At 45.9% G+C, this 19,929-nt stretch overlaps 1 protein-coding gene across 7 annotated transcripts; it reads left to right on the forward strand.

The window, feature by feature from the left end:
• The first annotated feature begins 2,167 nt into the window (after positions 1-2,167).
• cfap68 (cilia and flagella associated protein 68) lies at positions 2,168-19,842 on the forward strand. Of its 7 annotated transcripts, none has more exons than XM_064982491.1 (5): positions 2,168-2,731; positions 9,783-9,853; positions 10,188-10,458; positions 19,077-19,146; positions 19,283-19,842. In XM_064982491.1, the coding sequence occupies exons 1-5, from the start codon at positions 2,612-2,614 to the stop codon at positions 19,390-19,392; spliced, it is 642 nt and encodes a 213-aa protein (XP_064838563.1). In that variant the 5' UTR covers positions 2,168-2,611; the 3' UTR covers positions 19,393-19,842. The 7 variants fall into 7 exon arrangements, with proteins under 7 accessions (XP_064838563.1, XP_064838562.1, XP_064838559.1 ...); XM_064982490.1 differs by having other exon boundaries at positions 2,172-2,731; positions 10,185-10,458; XM_064982487.1 differs by lacking the exon at positions 2,168-2,731 and adding an exon at positions 6,389-6,927 and having other exon boundaries at positions 10,185-10,458.
• Positions 19,843-19,929: the final 87 nt, after the last annotated feature.

Raw genomic sequence — 19,929 nt, forward strand, 5'->3', positions numbered from 1 at the left:
GTGTTCGGCATTTTATTAAATATAACTAAACACTAGGAGGGACAGGAGGGAGACTTGGTTCTGGAAGAGGCACAGGACTCACCAGGCTGGGGAAACATACAGGCGGCCTCTTCCTTGGCCGAGGCACTGGATACACAGGGCCGTGGAGGCGCACTGGCGGTCTCAACCGCATAGCTGGCCCCCCACGTTCTGGCTGGATGCCAGCATCCACCCGGCAAATGCGGGACGCTGGCACCGAGCACCGAGCACACCGGCCTGTGAATTCTCGCCCGAGACACAGTGCGCATCACCCCATAGCACCGGGCCTGACCTGTCACCTGCTCGCCCCGGTAAGCACTGGGAGCGGGCTCGGGTCTCCAAACTGACTCCACCACACTCCCTGTGTGCCCCTCCCCAATACATTTTTGGGGCTGCCTCTCGGGCTTCCTTGCCAGCCGTGTTCCCTCAAATCGCTGGCTCCCTTTTCCTGCTGCCTCCGCTCTCCTGGCTGCCTCTACCTGTTCCCAAGGGAGGCGATCCCTTCAAGCCAGGATCTCCTCCCATGTGTAGGATCCCTTGCCATCCAGAATGTCCTCCCATGTCCATTCCTCCTTATAGCGCTGCTCCTCCTCCTTACCATGCTGCTTGGTCCTTTAGTGGTGGGTAGTTCTGTAACGATCGTTGTCCTCCTCGGATGAGGAATAGGAAGGATCAGACCAAAACGCAGCGTGGTACGTGTTCGGAATTTTATTAAATATAACTGAACACTAAATACAAAGTAACAAAAGGCACAACCGAAACAGCTCCGTCAGGTGCAAAACACACTCAACAGAAAATAACTACCCACAAAACCCATGTGGGCAAGAGCTACCTAAGTATGGTTCTCAATCAGAGACAACGACAGACAGCTGTCCCTGATTGAGAACCATACCCGGCCAAAAACAAAGAAATACAAAAACATAGAAAAAAGAACATAGGTCAGGGTGTGACGAGGTGGGCGTTCTAACCAAAATAGAAAATAAAAAGCCTCTCTATGGCCAGGGCGTGACAATTCCATGTGTAACTCTGTTGTTGTATGTGTCGAATTGCTATGCTTTATCTTGGCCAGGTCGCAGTTGCAAATGAGAACTTGTTCTCAACGAGCCTACCTGGTTAAATAAGGGTAAAATAAATAAATAAAATGACCCCAAACATACTTCCAAAATTCTGGCAAAATGGCATAAGGACAACAAAGTCAAGGTATTGGAGTGGCCATCACAAAGCGTGTGCGCGCAAGGAGGCCTATAAACCTGACTCAGTTACACCAGCTCTGTCAGAAGGAATGGGCAATAATTCACCTAATTTATTGTGGGAAGCTTGTGAAAGGCAACCTGAAACGTTTGACCCATGTTAAACAATTTTAAGGCGCACTACCAAATACTAAATGAGTGTATGTAAACTTCGGACCCACTGGGAATTTGATGAAAGAAATAAAAGCTGAAATAAATCATTCTCTCTACTATTATTCTGACATTTCACATTCTTAAAATAAAGTGGTGCTCCTAACTGACCTAAAACAGGGAATTTTTTTACTGGGATTAAAAAACAGAAATTGTGAAAAACTGAGTTTAAATGTATTTGGCTAAGGTGTATTTAAACTTCTGACTTCAACTGTATATACACTTGTGTTCCCCATGTACTTTTTGTATTGATTTGTTGTTAATTAAAACAAATTTAAATGGCTAAAGTTGGCTGGCTTGCTAGCTACTTCCAGACACAAATGAAAGAGCATCTCACTCTGAACATTTTACTGGCCTAGCAGAGCTGGTTAGGATGTTTTCATGTTATCTATAGCGTTGGTGACTAGCTGGGCTGCTGTCAACAATTTAATTACGTTTTTTTTGCCATCATTTACTGACACCATCATATTCAACATGTGTTGAGTGTTAAATTCCTCCGTTTTTCTGTCTCTGGCACACTCAGTCGAGAGTGCTCTGAAATCGGAGTTGATAGCCAAAGTGAATTAACTCTTGTTTTTCTATTCGTGTATTGATACTTATTATTATTACTGTAATGAAACAGGCAGGGAGCAGATCTCGAACCCTCAACCTTCTATTCCGAAGTTCAGCGCGTTATCGACTGCGAAAAGGATATAAAGCGTGTTTAAGCGGCAGAGTCTACCATATATGCGCTTTTAAACCCAGGATCGTTACACAACTCTCTCCTTTCAGAGGGTGTCCTTGCGCTAGTTTGTGACTCAACGTCTTATAGGAACGCGCTCACCGGCAGAGGACATGCATGTTCGTGGATGCAAGGTCCGATCACTTCTGAGACCAATGTAATGAAACAGGCAGGGAGCAGGTAGCGCGCTGGACATCGGTCTATCGAATTGTGCCCCAAAAGCATGCTCAAGCGGCGGAGTCGATATCCGCGCTCATAAACCCAGGCTCGTTATAATACTTATTATTAATATTGATTTCCAAGTGAGAAAGGTCTTAGGAGTGAGTTTGTGTGTGTGTGTATAGATATAGTTTTTTTATATAAAATATTTTTTTTCAACGGTATATATTGTAATCTTGATTCGTTGTTAATGAAATAAATAAAAAAAATAAGTTTAAAAAAAACTAAATTTACGAAGGCACCCATAGGGCTTATGTGGACGAATCCGCTGTTTGCGCAGAGCTGCTGGTTGTGTCACATCGCCAAGGAAACGCTTGACAATAAAGGAGCGTGCAGGAGTTCTGTCCCCAAGTCCAGTTCACGCTGTCAGCAGGTAAGAAGTATGTAGGTTGAAATTTAGATATTTACTTCAGACCATTACCAACTAAATACCTCACGCTGTACCGTTTATCCCGGTCAAAAGGGACATTTACACATTCCTGGGTGGAAATTAGGTTTACTGTTTGGAAAATATGGTCCAGTTTCTACCGGGGCCTGCGCCATGTGTGTGTGGTCGTGCACTCTTGTTCTCCTTGCCATTGAGATGTGAATTACAGAAAGGCTATTTGATAGTATGATATTTAGATATGATGAGGCTGGACACTTTACAACAACGCTTTTTTTCTGATAACTAGTTCATTGCATCTGCCATGGAGCCCAGTTTCATAAAATTACAACATGCCCCAGCTGCTTGGTGTAGTTTTGAAGTAACTGCGGAAAAACAGGACTTGTTTTATGGCATTATTCAAACTGCCAGCTCCCTATTAGTTGTATTGAACTCCGTGGAACCAACTGCCTTCAGAACGCTCTTTTCCCAGGTCATTATTCTGCGTCACAATGCCTGCTTCGCTGTAGCCGGACACGTTAAACTCGTAGGATTACTTCATCTAACGTATCATCAACAGGGTTACAGCTACTTGATGCGCAAACTCATTGTTCACCTGGGTACACGTTGTGATGACCAACATATCTATCGATGGCTGGCGCAAAGTGTTCAAACCGTAAACATTTTTTTGTCATAGTTAACCATATTTTATTTCAGAAAACTGTCTAAACCTAAAGAAAACGCATGTCCCTGTCCTCTTTTTCAAGATGTGGCCGATTTAAACAGCCAGATTACATTTTTTAATTAGACATACACTTTGATGATTTGTTGTTTCTAATTAGCTGATGGATAATTTGATATGCGTCGAAATCGTTGTTGGTAGGCGTCGAATTGAGCGAATACTGTGCAGGTTCACTGCGTTGTAAGCAATGTGGATAGGTCTAGCTCATTGATTTGTAGATCTGACGCAGTTTCTACTTCAGATTATGAGCCTAGTCGCGAATTAGGTATGAAGTAACCAGAGAAGGCCTTAACCCTAAACCTAATAATCAAATGTATTTATAAAGCCCTTTTTACATAAACAGATGTCACTAAGTGCTATACAGAAACTCCAACCATACCTATAACCTATTTTAGCCTTAACCCTAGGGTAGGGTGGACTAGAACACTATTAAACTATTTTAGTAATAATATAATGTTAGTTAATACCATTGTAGTACTAAATAGCATTTTATTAGTTATTATATTTATTATTGTAAGGCAGAACACTTGATTAACAAGCCACATTTGTTTTGTTTTTCAATTGTGGTTTGAACTGGGTGACCTAGTAACCTCTATGTGAAAGTCCAGCAATAAGCATGGGATAAGTGGGGCAGGTTTGAGACTGATCTAAGGAATTGCAGGAAAAATACACTTTCTCAGCTGCCTCACCAATGTCTTTATGTAAATAAATAACTTTGAATTTGGTAGAATTGCCTTTAAATTGTTTAACTTGGGTCAAACATTTTTGGTAGCCTTCCACAAGCTTCCCACAAAAAAAATGGGTAAATGTTAGCCCATTCCTCCTGACAGAGCTGGTTGGTGTAACTGAATCAGGTTTGTAGGCCTCCTTGCTCGCACACGCTTTTTCAGTTCTGCCCAAAAATGTTCTATAGGATTGATGTCAGGGCTTTGTGATGGCCACTCCAATACCTTGACTTTGTTGTCCTTAAGCCATTTGGCCACAAATGTGGAAGTATGCTTGGGGTCATTGTCCATTTAGAAGACCCATTTGCGACCAAGCTTTAACTTCTTATGGTATAGGGGACGCTTGTGTCCCACTTGGCCAACAACCAGTGAAAATGCAGCACTGCATATTCAAATAAATTTATATAAAAATCTAACTTTCTTTAAATCACACATGTAAGATACTCAATTAAAGCTGCACTCTTTGTGAATCCAGCCAACATGTCAAATTTAAAAAAAACTTTTCGGCGAAAGCATAAGAAGCTATTATCTGATGATCGCACAACAGTAAACACAGAGTAGCATATCTCAACCCTGCAGTCGCTACACAAAACGCAGAAATAAAATATAAAACATGCCTTACCTTTTGACGAGCTTCTCTTGTTGGCACTCCAATATGTCCCATAAACATCACAATTGGTCCTTTTGTTCGATTAATTCTGTCCATATTGTGACGGCCCTGAATTTTTCTGAACAGTCTCAGTTCTTCTCCTTCCAATAGGGCGCTTTCCCTTTAATTCACAATTAAATAGTGCTTCTCCTTCCAATAGGACGCTTTCCCTTTAATTCCCAATTAAATAGTGCTTCTCCTTCCAATAGGGCATTTTCCCTTTAATTCCCAATTAAATAGTGCTTCTCCTTCCAATAGGACGCTTTCCCTTTAATTCCCAATTAAATAGTGCTTCTCCTTCCAATAGGGCGCTTTCCCTTTAATTCCCAATTAAATAGTGCTTCTCCTTCCAATAGGACGCTTTCCCTTTAATTCCCAATTAAATAGTGCTTCTCCTTCCAATAGGGCGCTTTCCCTTTAATTCCCAATTAAATAGTGCTTCTCCTTCCAATATGACGCTTTCCCTTTAATTCCCAATTAAATAGTGCTTCTCCTTCCAATAGGGCGCTTTCCCTTTAATTCCCAATTAAATAGTGCTTCTCCTTCCAATAGGACGCTTTCCCTTTAATTCCCAATTAAATAGTGCTTCTCCTTCCAATAGGGCGCTTTCCTTTAATTCCCAATTAAATAGTGCTTCTCCTTCCAATAGGCGCTTTCCCTTTAATTCCCAATTAAATAGTGCTTCTCCTTCCAATAGGGCGCTTTCCCTTTAATTCCCAATTAAATAGTGCTTCTCCTTCCAATAGGTGCTTCTCCCTTTAATTCCCAATTAAATAGTGCTTCTCCTTCCAATAGGCGCTTTCCCTTTAATTCCCAATTAAATAGTGCTTCTCCTTCCAATTTTCCCTTTAAAATTAAATAGTGCTTCTCCTTCCAATAGGGCGCTTTCCCTTTAATTCCCAATTAAATAGTGCTTCTCCTTCCAATAGGGCGCTTTCCCTTTAATTCCCAATTAAATAGTGCTTCTCCTTCCAATAGGACGCTTTCCCTTTAATTCCCAATTAAATAGTGCTTCTCCTTCCAATAGGGCATTTTCCCTTTAATTCCCAATTAAATAGTGCTTCTCCTTCCAATAGGGCATTTTCCCTTTAATTCCCAATTAAATAGTGCTTCTCCTTCCAATAGGACGCTTTCCCTTTAATTCCCAATTAAATAGTGCTTCTCCTTCCAACAGGGCATTTTCCCTTTAATTCCCAATTAAATAGTGCTTCTCCTTCCAATAGGGCGCTTTCCATTTAATTCCCAATTAAATAGTGCTTCTCCTTCCAACAGGGCATTTTCCCTTTAATTCCCAATTAAATAGTGCTTCTCCTTCCAACAGGGCATTTTCCCTTTAATTCCCAATTAAATAGTGCTTCTCCTTCCAACAGGGCATTTTCCCTTTAATTCCCAATTAAATAGTGCTTCTCCTTCCAACAGGGCATTTTCCCTTTAATTCCCAATTAAATAGTGCTTCTCCTTCCAACAGGGCATTTTCCCTTTAATTCCCAATTAAATAGTGCTTCTCCTTCCAATAGGGCGCTTTCCCTTTAATTCACAATTAAATAGTGCTTCTCCTTCCAATAGGACGCTTTCCCTTTAATTCCCAATTAAATAGTGCTTCTCCTTCCAACAGGGCATTTTCCCTTTAATTCCCAATTAAATAGTGCTTCTCCTTCCAATAGGGCACTTTCCCTTTAATTCCCAATTAAATAGCCAGCATCAGCTGCGCAAAAGTGGAGTTGTGATGGAGATGTGAATGAGGATGTGGTCAACCATCAGTTCCGAAGCGTCTCTATTCCGTTTGTTTTGTAGTCTAATAGAGATTACCCAGGATCGGATCCACTCTTTGCGTCTGTGGACTACACCTCTCTGTTCTCCGTGGCCTTTCTCCGCTGGAGATCTGTTGGCGGACAGGATCCACTCTTTGCGTCTGTGGACTACACCTCTCTGTTGTTTGTGGCCTTTCTCCGCTGGAGATCTGTTGGCGGACCGGATCCACTCTGTGCGTCTGTGGACTACACCTCTCTGTTCTTCGTGGCCTTCCTCCGCTGGAGATCTGTTGGCGGATTGTCTGACTGACCGACTGACTACAATCTTTTTGTATACGGTATTCCATTTGTTTTGATGTCATGTATACGGTGGTGATTTATGTAGTTAGTTGTAGTTGAGGACTTAGTAAGAGTTGATACGCTTTAAAGTTGTTTGGTAAAATAATTGTTATATTGATTGTATGATTAATACTGGGTTTACGCTACACTTGTATGAACGGACAAACATTGCGTGACTAAGGTCACTTGGGTTCCCTGAACTCCTTTACCGGGCTGGACTCTTTAGGCCCGAGGTACAGGACATTTTCTGGAGGAACCAGAACTCATTGTGTTCTATTATTATGTGTGTGTGTGTAATCATTTGTTGGTAATACAACCCACGCAAAATAATAGTTTTAATTTCTTTCCAATGTTTTAAGGGTTTATGAAAAGTTTATTTCCATCCTGACTTACATAAGTCCTTTGTATTGGTGTAGACTTGACGGACCATATGGGACTCATTCCCTCCCAAACTAAAAGGAGAAACCAATGTTTTCTCTGGTAGGCACAACCTACCTGGCACCCCTATAAATAATAACCTCAAGTCAAAAGCGTTACTATATATATATATATATATATATAGATAGTATCTCCAAAATGATAAAGCGTGTTTCATCCAGAAAAAAACGGCTTCCAAAATGCGCAACGTCACCACAAAATATTTCAAAAGTTGCCTATAAACTTTGCCAAAATATTTCAAACTACTTTTGTAATACAACTTTAGGTATTTTTAAACGTTAATAATCAATCAAATTGAAGACGGGTCTATCTGTGTTCAATACAGGAAGACAACAAAGCAAGCTACTTTTCAAGTCTTGCGCAACTCTCAGTATTACACTGTTCCTAGTTGGCCCTACTTCTTCATTGCACAAATGAATAACCTCAACCAAATTCCAAAGACTGGTGACATCCAGTGGAAGTGATAGGAACTGAAAACAAGTTCCTAAGAAATATCGTTTGCCAGAGACCTAAAAGAACATTCTGAATGGTTAGTCCTTGGGGTTTTGCCTGCTACATAAGTTCTGTTATACTCACAGACATGATTCAAACAGTTTTAGAAACTTCAGTGTTTTCTATCCAAATCTACTAATAATATGCATATCTTATTCTTGACATGAGTAGCAGGAAGTTGAAATTGGGCACGCTATTTATCCAAAAGTGAAAATGCTGCTCCCTATACAGTGGGGCAAGAAAGTATTTAGTCAGCCACCAATTGTGCAAGTCCTCCCACTTAAAGATGACAAGAGGTGAAGATTTACAGAAAACATTTGACAAGGTTTTCACACACTTGCTGGTCTTTTGGCCCATTCCTCCATGCAGATCTCCTCTAGAGCAGTGATGTTTTAGGGCTGTTGCTGGGCAACACGGACTTTCAACTCCCTCCAAAGATCTTCTATGGGGTTGAGATCTGGAGACTGGCTTGGCCACTCCAGGACCTTGAAATGCTTCTTACGAAGCCACTCCTTCGTTGCCCGGGCGGTGTGTTTGGGATCATTGTCATGCTGAAATACCCAGCAACGTTTCATCTTCAATGCCCTTGCTGATGGAAGGAGGTTTTCACTCAAAATCTCACGATACATGGCCCCATTTATTATTTCCTTTACACGGATCAGTCGTCCTGGTCCCTTTGCAGAAAAACAGCCCCAAAGCATGATGTTTCCACCCCCATGCTTCCCAGTAGGTATGGTGTTCTTTGGATGCAACTCAGCATTCTTTGTCCTCCAAACACGACTAGTTGAGTTTTTTCAAAAAGTTATATTTTGGTTTCATCTGACCATATGACATTCTCAATCTTCTTCTGGATCATCCAAATGCTCTCTAGCAAACTTCAGACAGGCCTGGACATGTACTGGCTTAAGCAGGGGGACACGTCTTGCACTGCAAGATTTGAGTCCCTGGCGGCGTAGTGTGTTACTGATGGTAGGCTTTGTTACTTTGGTCCCAGCTCTCTGTAGGTCATTCACTAGGTCCCACCGTGTGGTTCTGGGATTTTTGCTCACCGTTCTTGTGATCATTTTGACCCCACGGGGTGAGATCTTGCGTGGAGCCCCAGATCGAGGGAGATTATCAATGGTCTTGTATGTCTTCCATTTCCTAATAATTGCTCCCACAGTTGCTTTCTTCAAACCAAGCTGCTTACCTAATGCAGATTCAGTCTTCCCAGCCTGGTGCAGGTCTACAATTTTGTTTCTGGTGTCCTTGACAGCTCTTTGGTCTTGGGCATAGTGGAGTTTGGAGTGTGACTGTTTGAGGTTGTGGACAGGTGTCTTTTATACTGATAACAAGTTCAAACAGGTGCCATTAATACAGGTAACGAGTGGAGGACAGAAGAGCCTCTTAAAGAAGAAGTTACAGATCTGTGAGAGCCAGAAATCTTGCTTGTTTGTAGGTGACCAAATACTTATTTTCCACCATAATTTGCAAATAAATTCATTCAAAATCCTACAATGTGATTTTCTAGATTTTTTTTCCTAATTTTGTCTGTCATAGTTGAAGTGTACATATGATGAAAATTACAGGCCATCTTTTTAAGTGGGAGAACTTGCACAATTGGTGGCTGACTAAATACTTATTTGCCCCACTGTATATTGATATTTGTCAATAAAACTCATGAATGCAACGGTTTATGTAAAATGTTGTGTTCTATTTGTAGCCCTGGTTGTCCTGAAAATAACATATTTAGCCTCACAATGAAGTGTTTTACCATAAGGCCTGAACATAAATGAAAAGTCAATTTTTGCTGGTGTCTCAGTGGGTTAGAAGTCTTACTCACATCAGCTACTGAGAGTGGGATCATATAGCCAGGTTGAAATGCTTATGCTTTCTCATAATTTGGTTGGGTCTAATTATGTTGCTGTCCTGGGGCTCTGTGGAGTCTGTTTGTGTACAGAGCCTCAGAACCAGCTGGCTGAGGGGACTCTTCTCCAGGTTCACCTCTCTCTGTAGGTGAGTGCTTTGTTAGGAAATGTTTGAGAATCGCATCCTTTTAGGTAATTGTAGAATTTAATGTCTCTGTTCTGGATTTTTATAATTAGTGGGAATTCTGCTCTGCATGCAATATTTGGTGTTTTACATTGTAAACGGAGGATGGTTTTGCAGAATTCTGCATGCAGTCTCAATTTGGTACTTGTTCCATTTTGTGAATTCTTGGTTGGTGAGTGAACCTCACAACCTCACAACCAGACCTCACAACCATAATGGGCAATATGTTATATAACTGATTTGCTTAAAAATATTGTATTCACTCACTCATTTACTACCCTTGTCTCCCTCGCAGCAGAATGTCGTTCCCATGGACCTTCTCCTCTCCTCCGTTCCACTACATGCTGCGTGCGTCTGGGCAGAGTGAGGTATGGAGCGACGCACGGCCGGAGGACAAGTTCCATCAGTATGGCTGGCGCTGCGGAACCAGCGAGGACGGATATGGTACCAGGACACTGATCGGTAACTGGGTCGAAAAACAAAAAGACATCACTCAATACCGGAAAGCCAGACCCCTACCTTCACAGGTCAGCCCCCTTCCTTCACGGGTCAGCCCCCTTCCTTCACAGGTTAGACCCCTTACTCTTACAGGTCAGACCCCCACCTTCACAGGTCAGACCCCCACCTTCACAGGTCAGACCCCCACCTTCACAGGTCAGACCCCCACTTTCACAGGTCAGACCCCCACCTTCACAGGTTAGACCCTTACTTTCACAGGTTAGACCCTTACTTTCACAGGTTAGACACTTACTTTCACAGGTTAGACCCCTACTCTTACAGATTAGGCCCCTACCTTCACAGCTTATACCCTTTCACATCTTATACCCATTCACAGCTTATACCCATTCACAGCTTATACCCCTTCACAGCTTATACCCCTTCACAGCTTATACCCCTTCACAGCTTATACCCCTTCACAGCTTATACCCCTTCACAGCTTATACCCCTTCACAGCTTATACCCCTTCACAGCTTATACCCCTTCACAGCTTATACCCCTTCACAGCTTCGATTCATTCACAGGTTTGGCCCCTTCACCGGCCAGACCCCTACTCTTACAGGTTAGACTCCTATTTTCATATCAGACTCCTACCTTTACAAGTTAGACTAATCAGGTTAGTGCGGGGAACTTAACCTGGCGAGGGTCTGGGGGAGAAATTATTTTGGGCGTCTAAAGCTAATTTCCCGCATTTTTTATACAATATGCCGTCTCGATTTAGAACAAAAAGTAATCAACTCTTTAAAAAATATAAAGTCTTTTGATTGTCTTTACTAAGACATCCTTTATATCCAATTTCAGCCAGACCGACCAGTCAACCCGAGCCGCCTGCACACGCAACCCCCACCTGTCCAGTCAATAACTCAATTTTCTCTCAACACATTTTCCTTCCCATTTCACACCTTTCATTTTTTGAATTACCAAGGGAAAAGGTTTGAAAACAAATCTAAAGATCAAATGTCATCATTGTTGCTGCTTCCAGTTCAGTAGCCATACCTGAGAGACCAGGTGTGTTTTCAATTAGAGGAGGTTATAGCTTATGCATGGGCGTAGAAGCACGGGGCAGTTAACTTTCCAAGGAAATGGACTTCCTAAATAGGACTATGATTAGGCTATAGTTTACTACATTGCCCAGAAATAGGCCTAAATATTGATCACCCATATTTCTCTGTCTGAAATCTTCCATTCCCGAAAGGTAGGCTATTAAAAAAAAGCTGAAGAGAAAGTCTCTCCAACTCTGCTCTCTTCAAACTACATCAAATATATTGTCTGATATACATCAAATATACTGTCTGATATAGCCCTGTAATACAATTATTATTAATTGAACCTTTATTTAACTCGGCCGTTGCGAACAAATTGTCATTTACAATGAGAGGGGAACAGTGAGAACTGCCTTGTTCGGAGACAGAACAGAGTTTTACCTTGTCAGCTCAGGGATTAGATCCAGCAACCTTTCAGTTACTTGCCCAACGCTCTAACCACTAGACTACCTGCTGGTTACTGGCTCAACGCTCTAACCACTAGGCTACCTGCTGGTTACTGGCTCAACGCTCTAACCACTAGGCTACCTGCTGGTTACTGGCCCAACGCTCTAACCACTAGGCTACCTGCTGGTTACTGGCCCAACGCTCTAACCACTAGGCTACCTGCTGGTGACTGGCCCAACGCTCTAACCACTAGACTACCTGCTGGTTACTGGCTCAACGCTCTAACCACTAGACTACCTGCTGGTGACTGGCCCAACGCTCTAACCACTAGGCTACCTGCTGGTTACTGGCCCAACGCTCTAACCACTAGGCTACCTGCTGGTTACTGGCTCAACGCTCTAACCACTAGGCTACCTGCTGGTTACTGGCTCAACGCTCTAACCACTAGACTACCTGCTGGTGACTGGCCCAACGCTCTAACCACTAGGCTACCTGCTGGTTACTGGCTCAACACTCTAACCACTAGGCTACCTGCTGGTTACTGGCCCAACGCTCTAACCACTAGGCTACCTGCTGGTTACTGGCCCAACGCTCTAACCACTAGGCTACCTGCTGGTTACTGGCCCAACGCTCTAACCACTAGGCTACCTGCTGGTGACTGGCCCAACGCTCTAACCACTAGGCTACCTGACACCTCTATTACAATGTAAGGACCATGTGAGAATCTCTGGTAATTTAAACTATTTCTGAAGTTATTTTTGCACATTTGATATTGACAATAAGGCATAAAATTGCTGGGACCATGGCTGGCAGGTGAGCTGGGACCATGGCTGGCAGGTGAGCTGGGACCATGGCTGGCAGGTGAGCTGGGTCACATAGCCTACAATAACAATGCAGGACTGCGGTTGGGTTTGGAACCAGTTGTTGCAGTTGGGTTTGGGACCGGTAGCAGATGGGAGTCGGACAGAAAGGAGGAGTGCAGTATGAAAAGCTGCAAATGTGGACGGGATGAAGAAATCGGCCTGCTATGTCAGAGCTGTTTATTACTGTCAGTGTGTAAAGTAGGGAACTAGCTTGGGAAACTGACAGATCAAAAATGTTACATTGCCATACTGACTAATAAAACGCTCATTGCACTGAAGAAATGTCAGAATATCAATCTTCAATCTTTTGGTTGATGTTTTTGACATTTAATTCAGGTCTAGTGTGATTAGCTAACGTGAACAAACTTTCGGCCAGCTCTCTCTCTCCAATGGTACATCAACTGGTAAAAGCTTGTCAAGTTCAATTACATATTTTGAAACGGGTCAAAACAAAGGCTACAAAAAATGTCCATACAAACAACAGCTGTTAGCATTAATAGCCACGTCATATCACTATCTGACAGATATCTAGAGGCTAGAGCTGACCTGGCTGTGGTAGCTACTAGCTAGCGTAGCTTATTCATTCACCTCATTCGAGAGGGTATGAAACATTAGCTAACGTTACATGACAGTTACAATACTAACTCGGCACTGTGAATAAAATCACTACTTTTGTTTTTTTTATGTTATGTTAAACAGCAGTTACATCAGTCAACTAAAGAGTAGCCAGTTTCTGCTCTGCTTGCTTTTACAACTCGGTGAAAGAGTGCAACACATACACACTGAACTATGCTCAGTGCTGGTCCAGCCAGCCTTCCAGAAGCTTTGCCTTCACACAGCCTGTCAGCCTGCTCTGTGGTGTCCTTGGTCCTAAATCCAAACCCAATTTTTCAGTTTTTGATTTGTTAAAAAAGTTTGAAATATCCAATAAATGTCGTTCCACTTCATGATTGTGTCCCACTTGTTGTTGATTCTTCACAAAAAAATACAGTTTTATATCTTTATGTTTGAAGCCTGAAATGTGGCAAAAGGTTGCAAAGTTCAAGGGGGCCGAATACTTTCGCAAGGCACTGTACAGCAGAGTCTTCACTCCAGATCAAAACTCCAAACCTACAACCTAATTTTAGACTAAATTACCTGGAAGGATTACTACTACCAAGGATTCCTTTTGTTCAAGCTGTACAGCGGGTGCTGTGGCCTGTAAACAGCAGAGACAAGGACACCATCCAACATGGAACTGAGACAGAACAGATACAACTTCAATTAGTACTGATGTGAAGTGAGATAACAAATGTCAGGAGTCTCCTTCCAGAGGCCTTGAAGCCCTCTCCCAGTGTTCAGAGACCGTCCACTGGCATTTTCTAAATGATTTAGATGCACTACACTGCTGCTTGGTTTCCAAAGTGGCTGTTCCACTGATGTCAGAACCGTCTGAATGTCTCCCCCTGTCTGGTACAGGTACCTCCACCACACTCACCCCTCTCTCCCTGGTCTGTCTCCCTCTGTCTGGTACAGGTACCTCCACCACACTCACCCCTTAAATGTCCCCCTGTCTGGCATGTAAATGAGACCCCCCTGTCTGGTAGGACACCATCCCCCTCTCTCCCTGGCCTGTCTCCCCCTGTCTGGTACATGGAACTGAGACACCACACTCAACAGGTACCCCCACTACACTACACTACACTACACCTGGCCTGTCTCCCTCTGTCTGGTACAGGTACTCCACCACACTCACCCCTCTCTCCCTGGCCTGTCTCCCCCTGTCTGGTAAGGTGAGGCCTGTCTCCCCCTGTCTGGCACAGGTACCCCCACCACACTCACCCCTGTCTCCCCCTGTCTGGTAAATGTCAGGTCCTCCACCACACTCACCCCTCTCTCCCTGGCCTGTCTCCCCCTGTCTGGTACAGGTACCTCCACCACACTCACCCCTCTCTCCCTGGCCTGTCTCCCCCTGTCTGGTACAGGTACCCCCACCACACTCACCTCTCTCTGTTCACCGTCTGCCCTCTCCTGTCTCCCACTGTCTGGTGCAGGTACCTCCACCACACTCACCTCTCTCTCCCTGGCCTGTCTCCCCCTGTCTGGTACAGGTACCCCCACCACACTCACCTCTCCTGTTCACCGTGCCCTCTCCTGTCTCCCCTGTCTGGTACAGGTACTTCCACCACACTCACCCCTCTCTCTCTGGTCTGTCTCCCCCTGTCTGGTGCAGGTACCCCCACCACACTCACCTCTCTCCCTGGCCTGTCTCCCCCTGTCTGGTGCAGGTACCTCCACCACACTCACCTCTCTCTCCCTGGTCTGTCTCCCCCTGTCTGGCACAGGTACCTCTACCACACTCACCCCTCTCTCCCCGGCCTGTCTCCCCCTGTCTGGTACAGGTACCTCCACCACACTCTCCCCTCTCCCTGGTCTGTCTCACCCTGTCTGTTACAGGTACCTCCACCACACTCACCTCTCTCTCCTGGCCTGTCTCCCCCTGTCTGGTACAGGTACCTCCACCACACTCACCCCTCTCTCCCTAGCCTGTCTCTCCCTGGCCTGTCTCCCCCTGTCTGGTACAGGTACCTCCACCACACTCACCCCTCTCTCCCTGGCCTGTCTCCCCCTGTCTGGTACAGGTACCTCCACCACACTCACCCCCTCTCTCCCTGGCCTGTCTCCCCTGTCTGGTACAGCTACCTCCACCACACTCACCTCTCTCTCCCTGGTCTGTCTCCCCTGTCTGGTACAGGTACCTCCACCACACTCACCCCTCTCTCCCTGGCCTGTCTCCCCCTGTCTGGTGCAGGTACCTCCACCACACTCACCCCTCTCTCCCTGGCCTGTCTCCCCCTGTCTGGTACAGGTACCTCCACTACACTCACCCCTCTCTCCCTGGTCTGTCTCCCCCTGTCTGGTGCAGGTACCTCCACCACACTCTCCCCTCTCTCCCTGGCCTGTCTCCCCCTGTCTGGCACAGGTACAGTCTCCCCCTGTCTGGTACCCTCCACCACACTCACCTCTCTCTCCCTGGTCTGTCTCCCCTGTCTGTCTCCCCACCACACTCACCCCTCTGGCCTGTCAGGTACCTCCACCACACTCACCCTCTCTCTCCCTGGCCTGTCTCCCCTGTCTGGTACAGGTACCTCCACTACACTCCCCCTCTCTACCTGGTCTGTCTCCCTCTGTCTGGTACAGGTACCTCCACCACACTCACCCCTCTCTCCCTGGCCTGTCTCCCCCTGTCTGGCACAGGTACCTCCACCACACTCACCTCTCTCCCTGGCCTGTCTCCCCCTGTCTGGTACAGGTACCTCCACCACACTCACCCCTCTCTCCCTGGCCTGTCTCCCCCTGTCTGGTACAGGTACCCCACTACACTCCCCCTCTCTACCTGGTCTGTCTCCCTCTGTCTCACCGTCACCCCTGGCCTGTCTCCCCCTGTCTGTCTCCCACTGTGGCCTGTCTCCCTCTGTCTGGTACAGGTACCTCCACCACACTCACCCCTCTCTCCCTGGCCTGTCTCCCCCTGTCTGGTACAGGTACCTCCACCACACTCCCCCTCTCTCCCTGGCCTGTCTCCCCCTGTCTGGCACAGGTACCCCCACCACACTCCCCCTGTCTCCCCTGTCTGGTACAGGTACCTCCACCACACTCTCCCACTCTCTCCCTGGCCTGTCTCCCCCTGTCCCCTCCACCACACTCACCCCTGGCCTGTCTCCCCCTGTCTGGTAGGTACCTCCACCACACTCACCCCTCTCTCCCTGGCTGTCTCCCTGGGTACAGGTACCTCTGGTCTGTCTCCCCTGTCTGGTACAGGTACCTCCACCACACTCACCCCTCTCTCCCTGGCCTGTCTCCCCCTGTCTGGTACAGGTACCCCCACTACACTACACTACACTACACCTGGCCTGTCCCCTCTGTCTGGTACAGGTACCTCCACCACACTCACCTCTCTCCCTGTGTCTCCCCCTGTCTGCCCTCCACTCACTCCCCCTCTCCCTGGTCTGTCTCCCTCTGTCTGGTACAGGTACCTCCACCACACTCACCCCTCTCTCCCTGGCCTGTCTCCCCCTGTCTGGTACAGGTACCCCCACTACACTACACTACACTACACCTGGCCTGTCTCCCTCTGTCTGGTACAGGTACCTCCACCACACTCACCCCTCTCTCCCTGGTCTGTCTCCCCTGTCTGGTACAGGTACCTCCACCACACTCCCCCTCTCTCCCTGGCCTGTCTCCCCCTGTCTGGTACAGGTACCTCCACCACACTCCCCCTCTCTCCCTGGCCTGTCTCCCCCTGTCTGGTACAGGTACCTCCACCACACTCCCCCTCTCTCCCCTGGCCTGTATCCCACTGTCTGGTGCAGGTACCTCCACCACACTCACCCCTCTCTCCCTGGCCTGTCTCCCCCTGTCTGGTACAGGTACCTCCACCACACTCACCTCTCTCCCCTGGCCTGTCTCCCCCTGTCTGGTGCAGGTACCTCCACCACCTCCCCCTCTCTCCCTGGCCTGTCTCCCCCTGTCTGGTACAGGTACTCCACCCACTCCCCCTCTCCCCTGGCCTGTCTCCCCCTGTCTGGTACAGGTACCTCCACCACACTCCCCCTCTCTCCCTGGCCTGTATCCCCCTGTCTGGTGCAGGTACCCCCACCACACTCACCCCTCTCTCCCTGGTCTGTCTCCCCCTGTCTGGTACAGGTACCTCCACCACACTCCGCTTTCGCTCGCCTCCAGCAAACAGACACTGTTGGGACGAGTGACTCTGAACTTACAATGGTTAGCCCCAAGTTGTTATTTTTTATCTTGTGCCTTATAGCATTTGCCTCAGGGCTCCTGAATGCTTTGTTGACTATGAACATTCTTGTTTACCTAACCATGGGACAGACTGTTTGTTCCCAGACTCTGACTCTCTATTGGTTACACAGACTTTGGCCTCCCATCCTATTCTAACCACCTCTCGTATTCATGTTACCTGATGAAATTGTTGTACAATATGACCTTGTTGCCTTCTCATGCACATTCAGATATCATAAATCAACAGTGCAGAGTTCTCCCTGTCCTCTGCCGTGCTTTGATTGTTTTACTGCTGATGATATCTGGAAATGTGTATGTACACCCTGGCCCATCTGTTGCCAGCCCCAATTCTGACTTGTGCTCTATCTGCTTCACTGATTTCTGCTCTCGTAAAAGTCTGGGTTTTCTGCACATTAACATTAGAAGCTTATTACCTAAAATGGATCAATTTAAAGTGTGGGTTCACAGCTCCAATCCAGATGTGTTGGTCATTACTGAGACTTGGTTAAGGAAGCATGTATTGAATACTGATGTTAACCTTTCTGGTTATAACCTTTTTTGGCAAGACGGATCTTCCAAAGGTGGAGGAGTGGTAATCTTTACCAAGGATCACCTTCAGTGCTCGGTTGTCTCCACCAAGTCTGTCCCCAAACAATTAGATTTTCTGGTTTTAAGCATTAAACTTTCAAATAGTTATTTGTTGACTGCTGCTGGGTGTTATCGTCCTCCATCAGCCCCAGCCTGTACCCTACCTGCCCTAAGCTCTCACCCAGAAAAGGCTTCTCTCCTCGACGTTATCCTCACAAATATTCCTGATAGGTATCAGTCTGGTGTTTTCTGTAATAACCTTAGTGATCACTGTTTTACAGCCTGTGTTCGTGATGGCTGATCAGTGAAACAACCTGTCCTGATTTGTCATAAACGTTTCGTAAAAAACTTCCTTCATGACCTGAATTGGTATAGAATCAGCTTGATCCCCTCTGTCGAAGACGCCTGGACCTTCTTTTTTTGATATTTTCAGTGGTATTGTTAACAAACGCACCCATGAAGAAAATGAGAATTAAAAACAGGTTCAGCCCTGGTTCGACCGTGATCTTGCAGAGTTACTCCACCTCAAGAATCGCATTTGGCAAAAGGCTCAGCCACGCATACTTAGGCTGACTGGCTCTCGTTCAGGAAAATGAGAAATAAGTGCACTCAGGCTATCTGGAAGGCCAAAGGTAGTTACTTTAAGGAGAAGTTCTCGCTCTGTATGTCTCAACCCAAGAAGTTCTGGAAAATGGTTAAAGACCTGGAGAATAAACCCTCCTCACAGCTGCCCATGTCCTTTAATGTTGTTGTTACTGACAAGAAGCACATGGCTGAGCTCTTTAATCACCACTTCATTAAGTCAGGATTCCTATTTGACTCAGTCATGGCTCCTTGCCTGTCCAACATTTCCTCATCTCCCACCCCTTCTAATGTGACTAGCCATGATGCTCCTCCCTCTTTTTCCCCTGCCTCGCTACAAAGATTCTCCCTGCAGGCGGTCACTGAAGGGGTGTCCACATACTTTTGGCCATAGTGTTTATTTCTTCCACCTCCCTGATATCTGTCCATTCCTCTCTTTCACAGTTCTCTCACTACTTTGACTCCACCTACTCCTCCTCCTTTAACCGTGAAGAGAAGAGACCCATCTACAGCTGTGAATAATACTACTGCATATTACTGAGTATTACAGAATTTTACTGAATATTACTTGGTACTACTTGGTATCACTGACTATTGCTGATGCTAATAGTATTTTGTCATATTACTGATAATGCATGTGTGTGTTCCAGTGAGGAAGGAGTCCAAGAGTTTCCCGGGCCAGCAGCTGGAGTTAGACCTCCCCCAAGAGGGACTACACCAGTCACACACACACCCCACCCCACCCCGCCTGGGACTGTGACGCTGCAGGATGCCAGGGGACAGCAGGAGAACACAGCAGGCAGAGCAGCATCCTTCTGACCCCTCAATAAATACTGATAAGAGTGGTTCACTTTTAGTAGTGCATCAGTGAATGTGGACTACAGTGTGTGTGTGTGTGTGTGTGTGTGTGTGTGTGTGTGTGTGTGTGTGTTACTGTATTTGGAGCCAAACATTCTTTTGGATCAACTCCCCCTGTTCCCTCTCTTACCCCATCTCCCTTTGTCCCCTCACTCCCACTCTACCCCCCCCCCCACACACACACACACACACACACACACTCTCTCCCTCCCACTCTACACCCCCCACACACACACACACTCTCTCCCTCCGTCTATCTCTCTCCACCTCCACCTGTCTCCCTCTCAAATAGCATTCTAGTTTTTTTTGTCAATTCTTTCAGTGTCAAGTAAATCTCTTTTTGTTTTCCTCATGATTGGGTTGGGTCTAATTATGTTGCTGTGTTGGAGCTCTGTCGGAATCAAATTTTATTTGTCACATACACATTGTTAGCATCACA

The sequence above is a fragment of the Oncorhynchus masou genome, chromosome 12, assembly GCF_036934945.1.
Source record: "Oncorhynchus masou masou isolate Uvic2021 chromosome 12, UVic_Omas_1.1, whole genome shotgun sequence".
Lineage (NCBI taxonomy): Eukaryota > Metazoa > Chordata > Actinopteri > Salmoniformes > Salmonidae > Oncorhynchus > Oncorhynchus masou.

Coding starts and splice junctions, on each gene's coding strand:
- cfap68 (XM_064982487.1), top strand. CDS start 6,577: ATGAGGATGTGGTCAACCATCAGTTCCGAAGCGTCTCTATTCCGTTTG. Junction 10,459..19,076: donor TCAGCCCCCTTCCTTCACAG/GTTAGACCCCTT, acceptor TCTCTTTCACAG/TTCTCTCACTACTTTGACTC. Junction 19,147..19,282: donor GAAGAGACCCATCTACAGCT/GTGAATAATACT, acceptor TGTGTGTTCCAG/TGAGGAAGGAGTCCAAGAGT.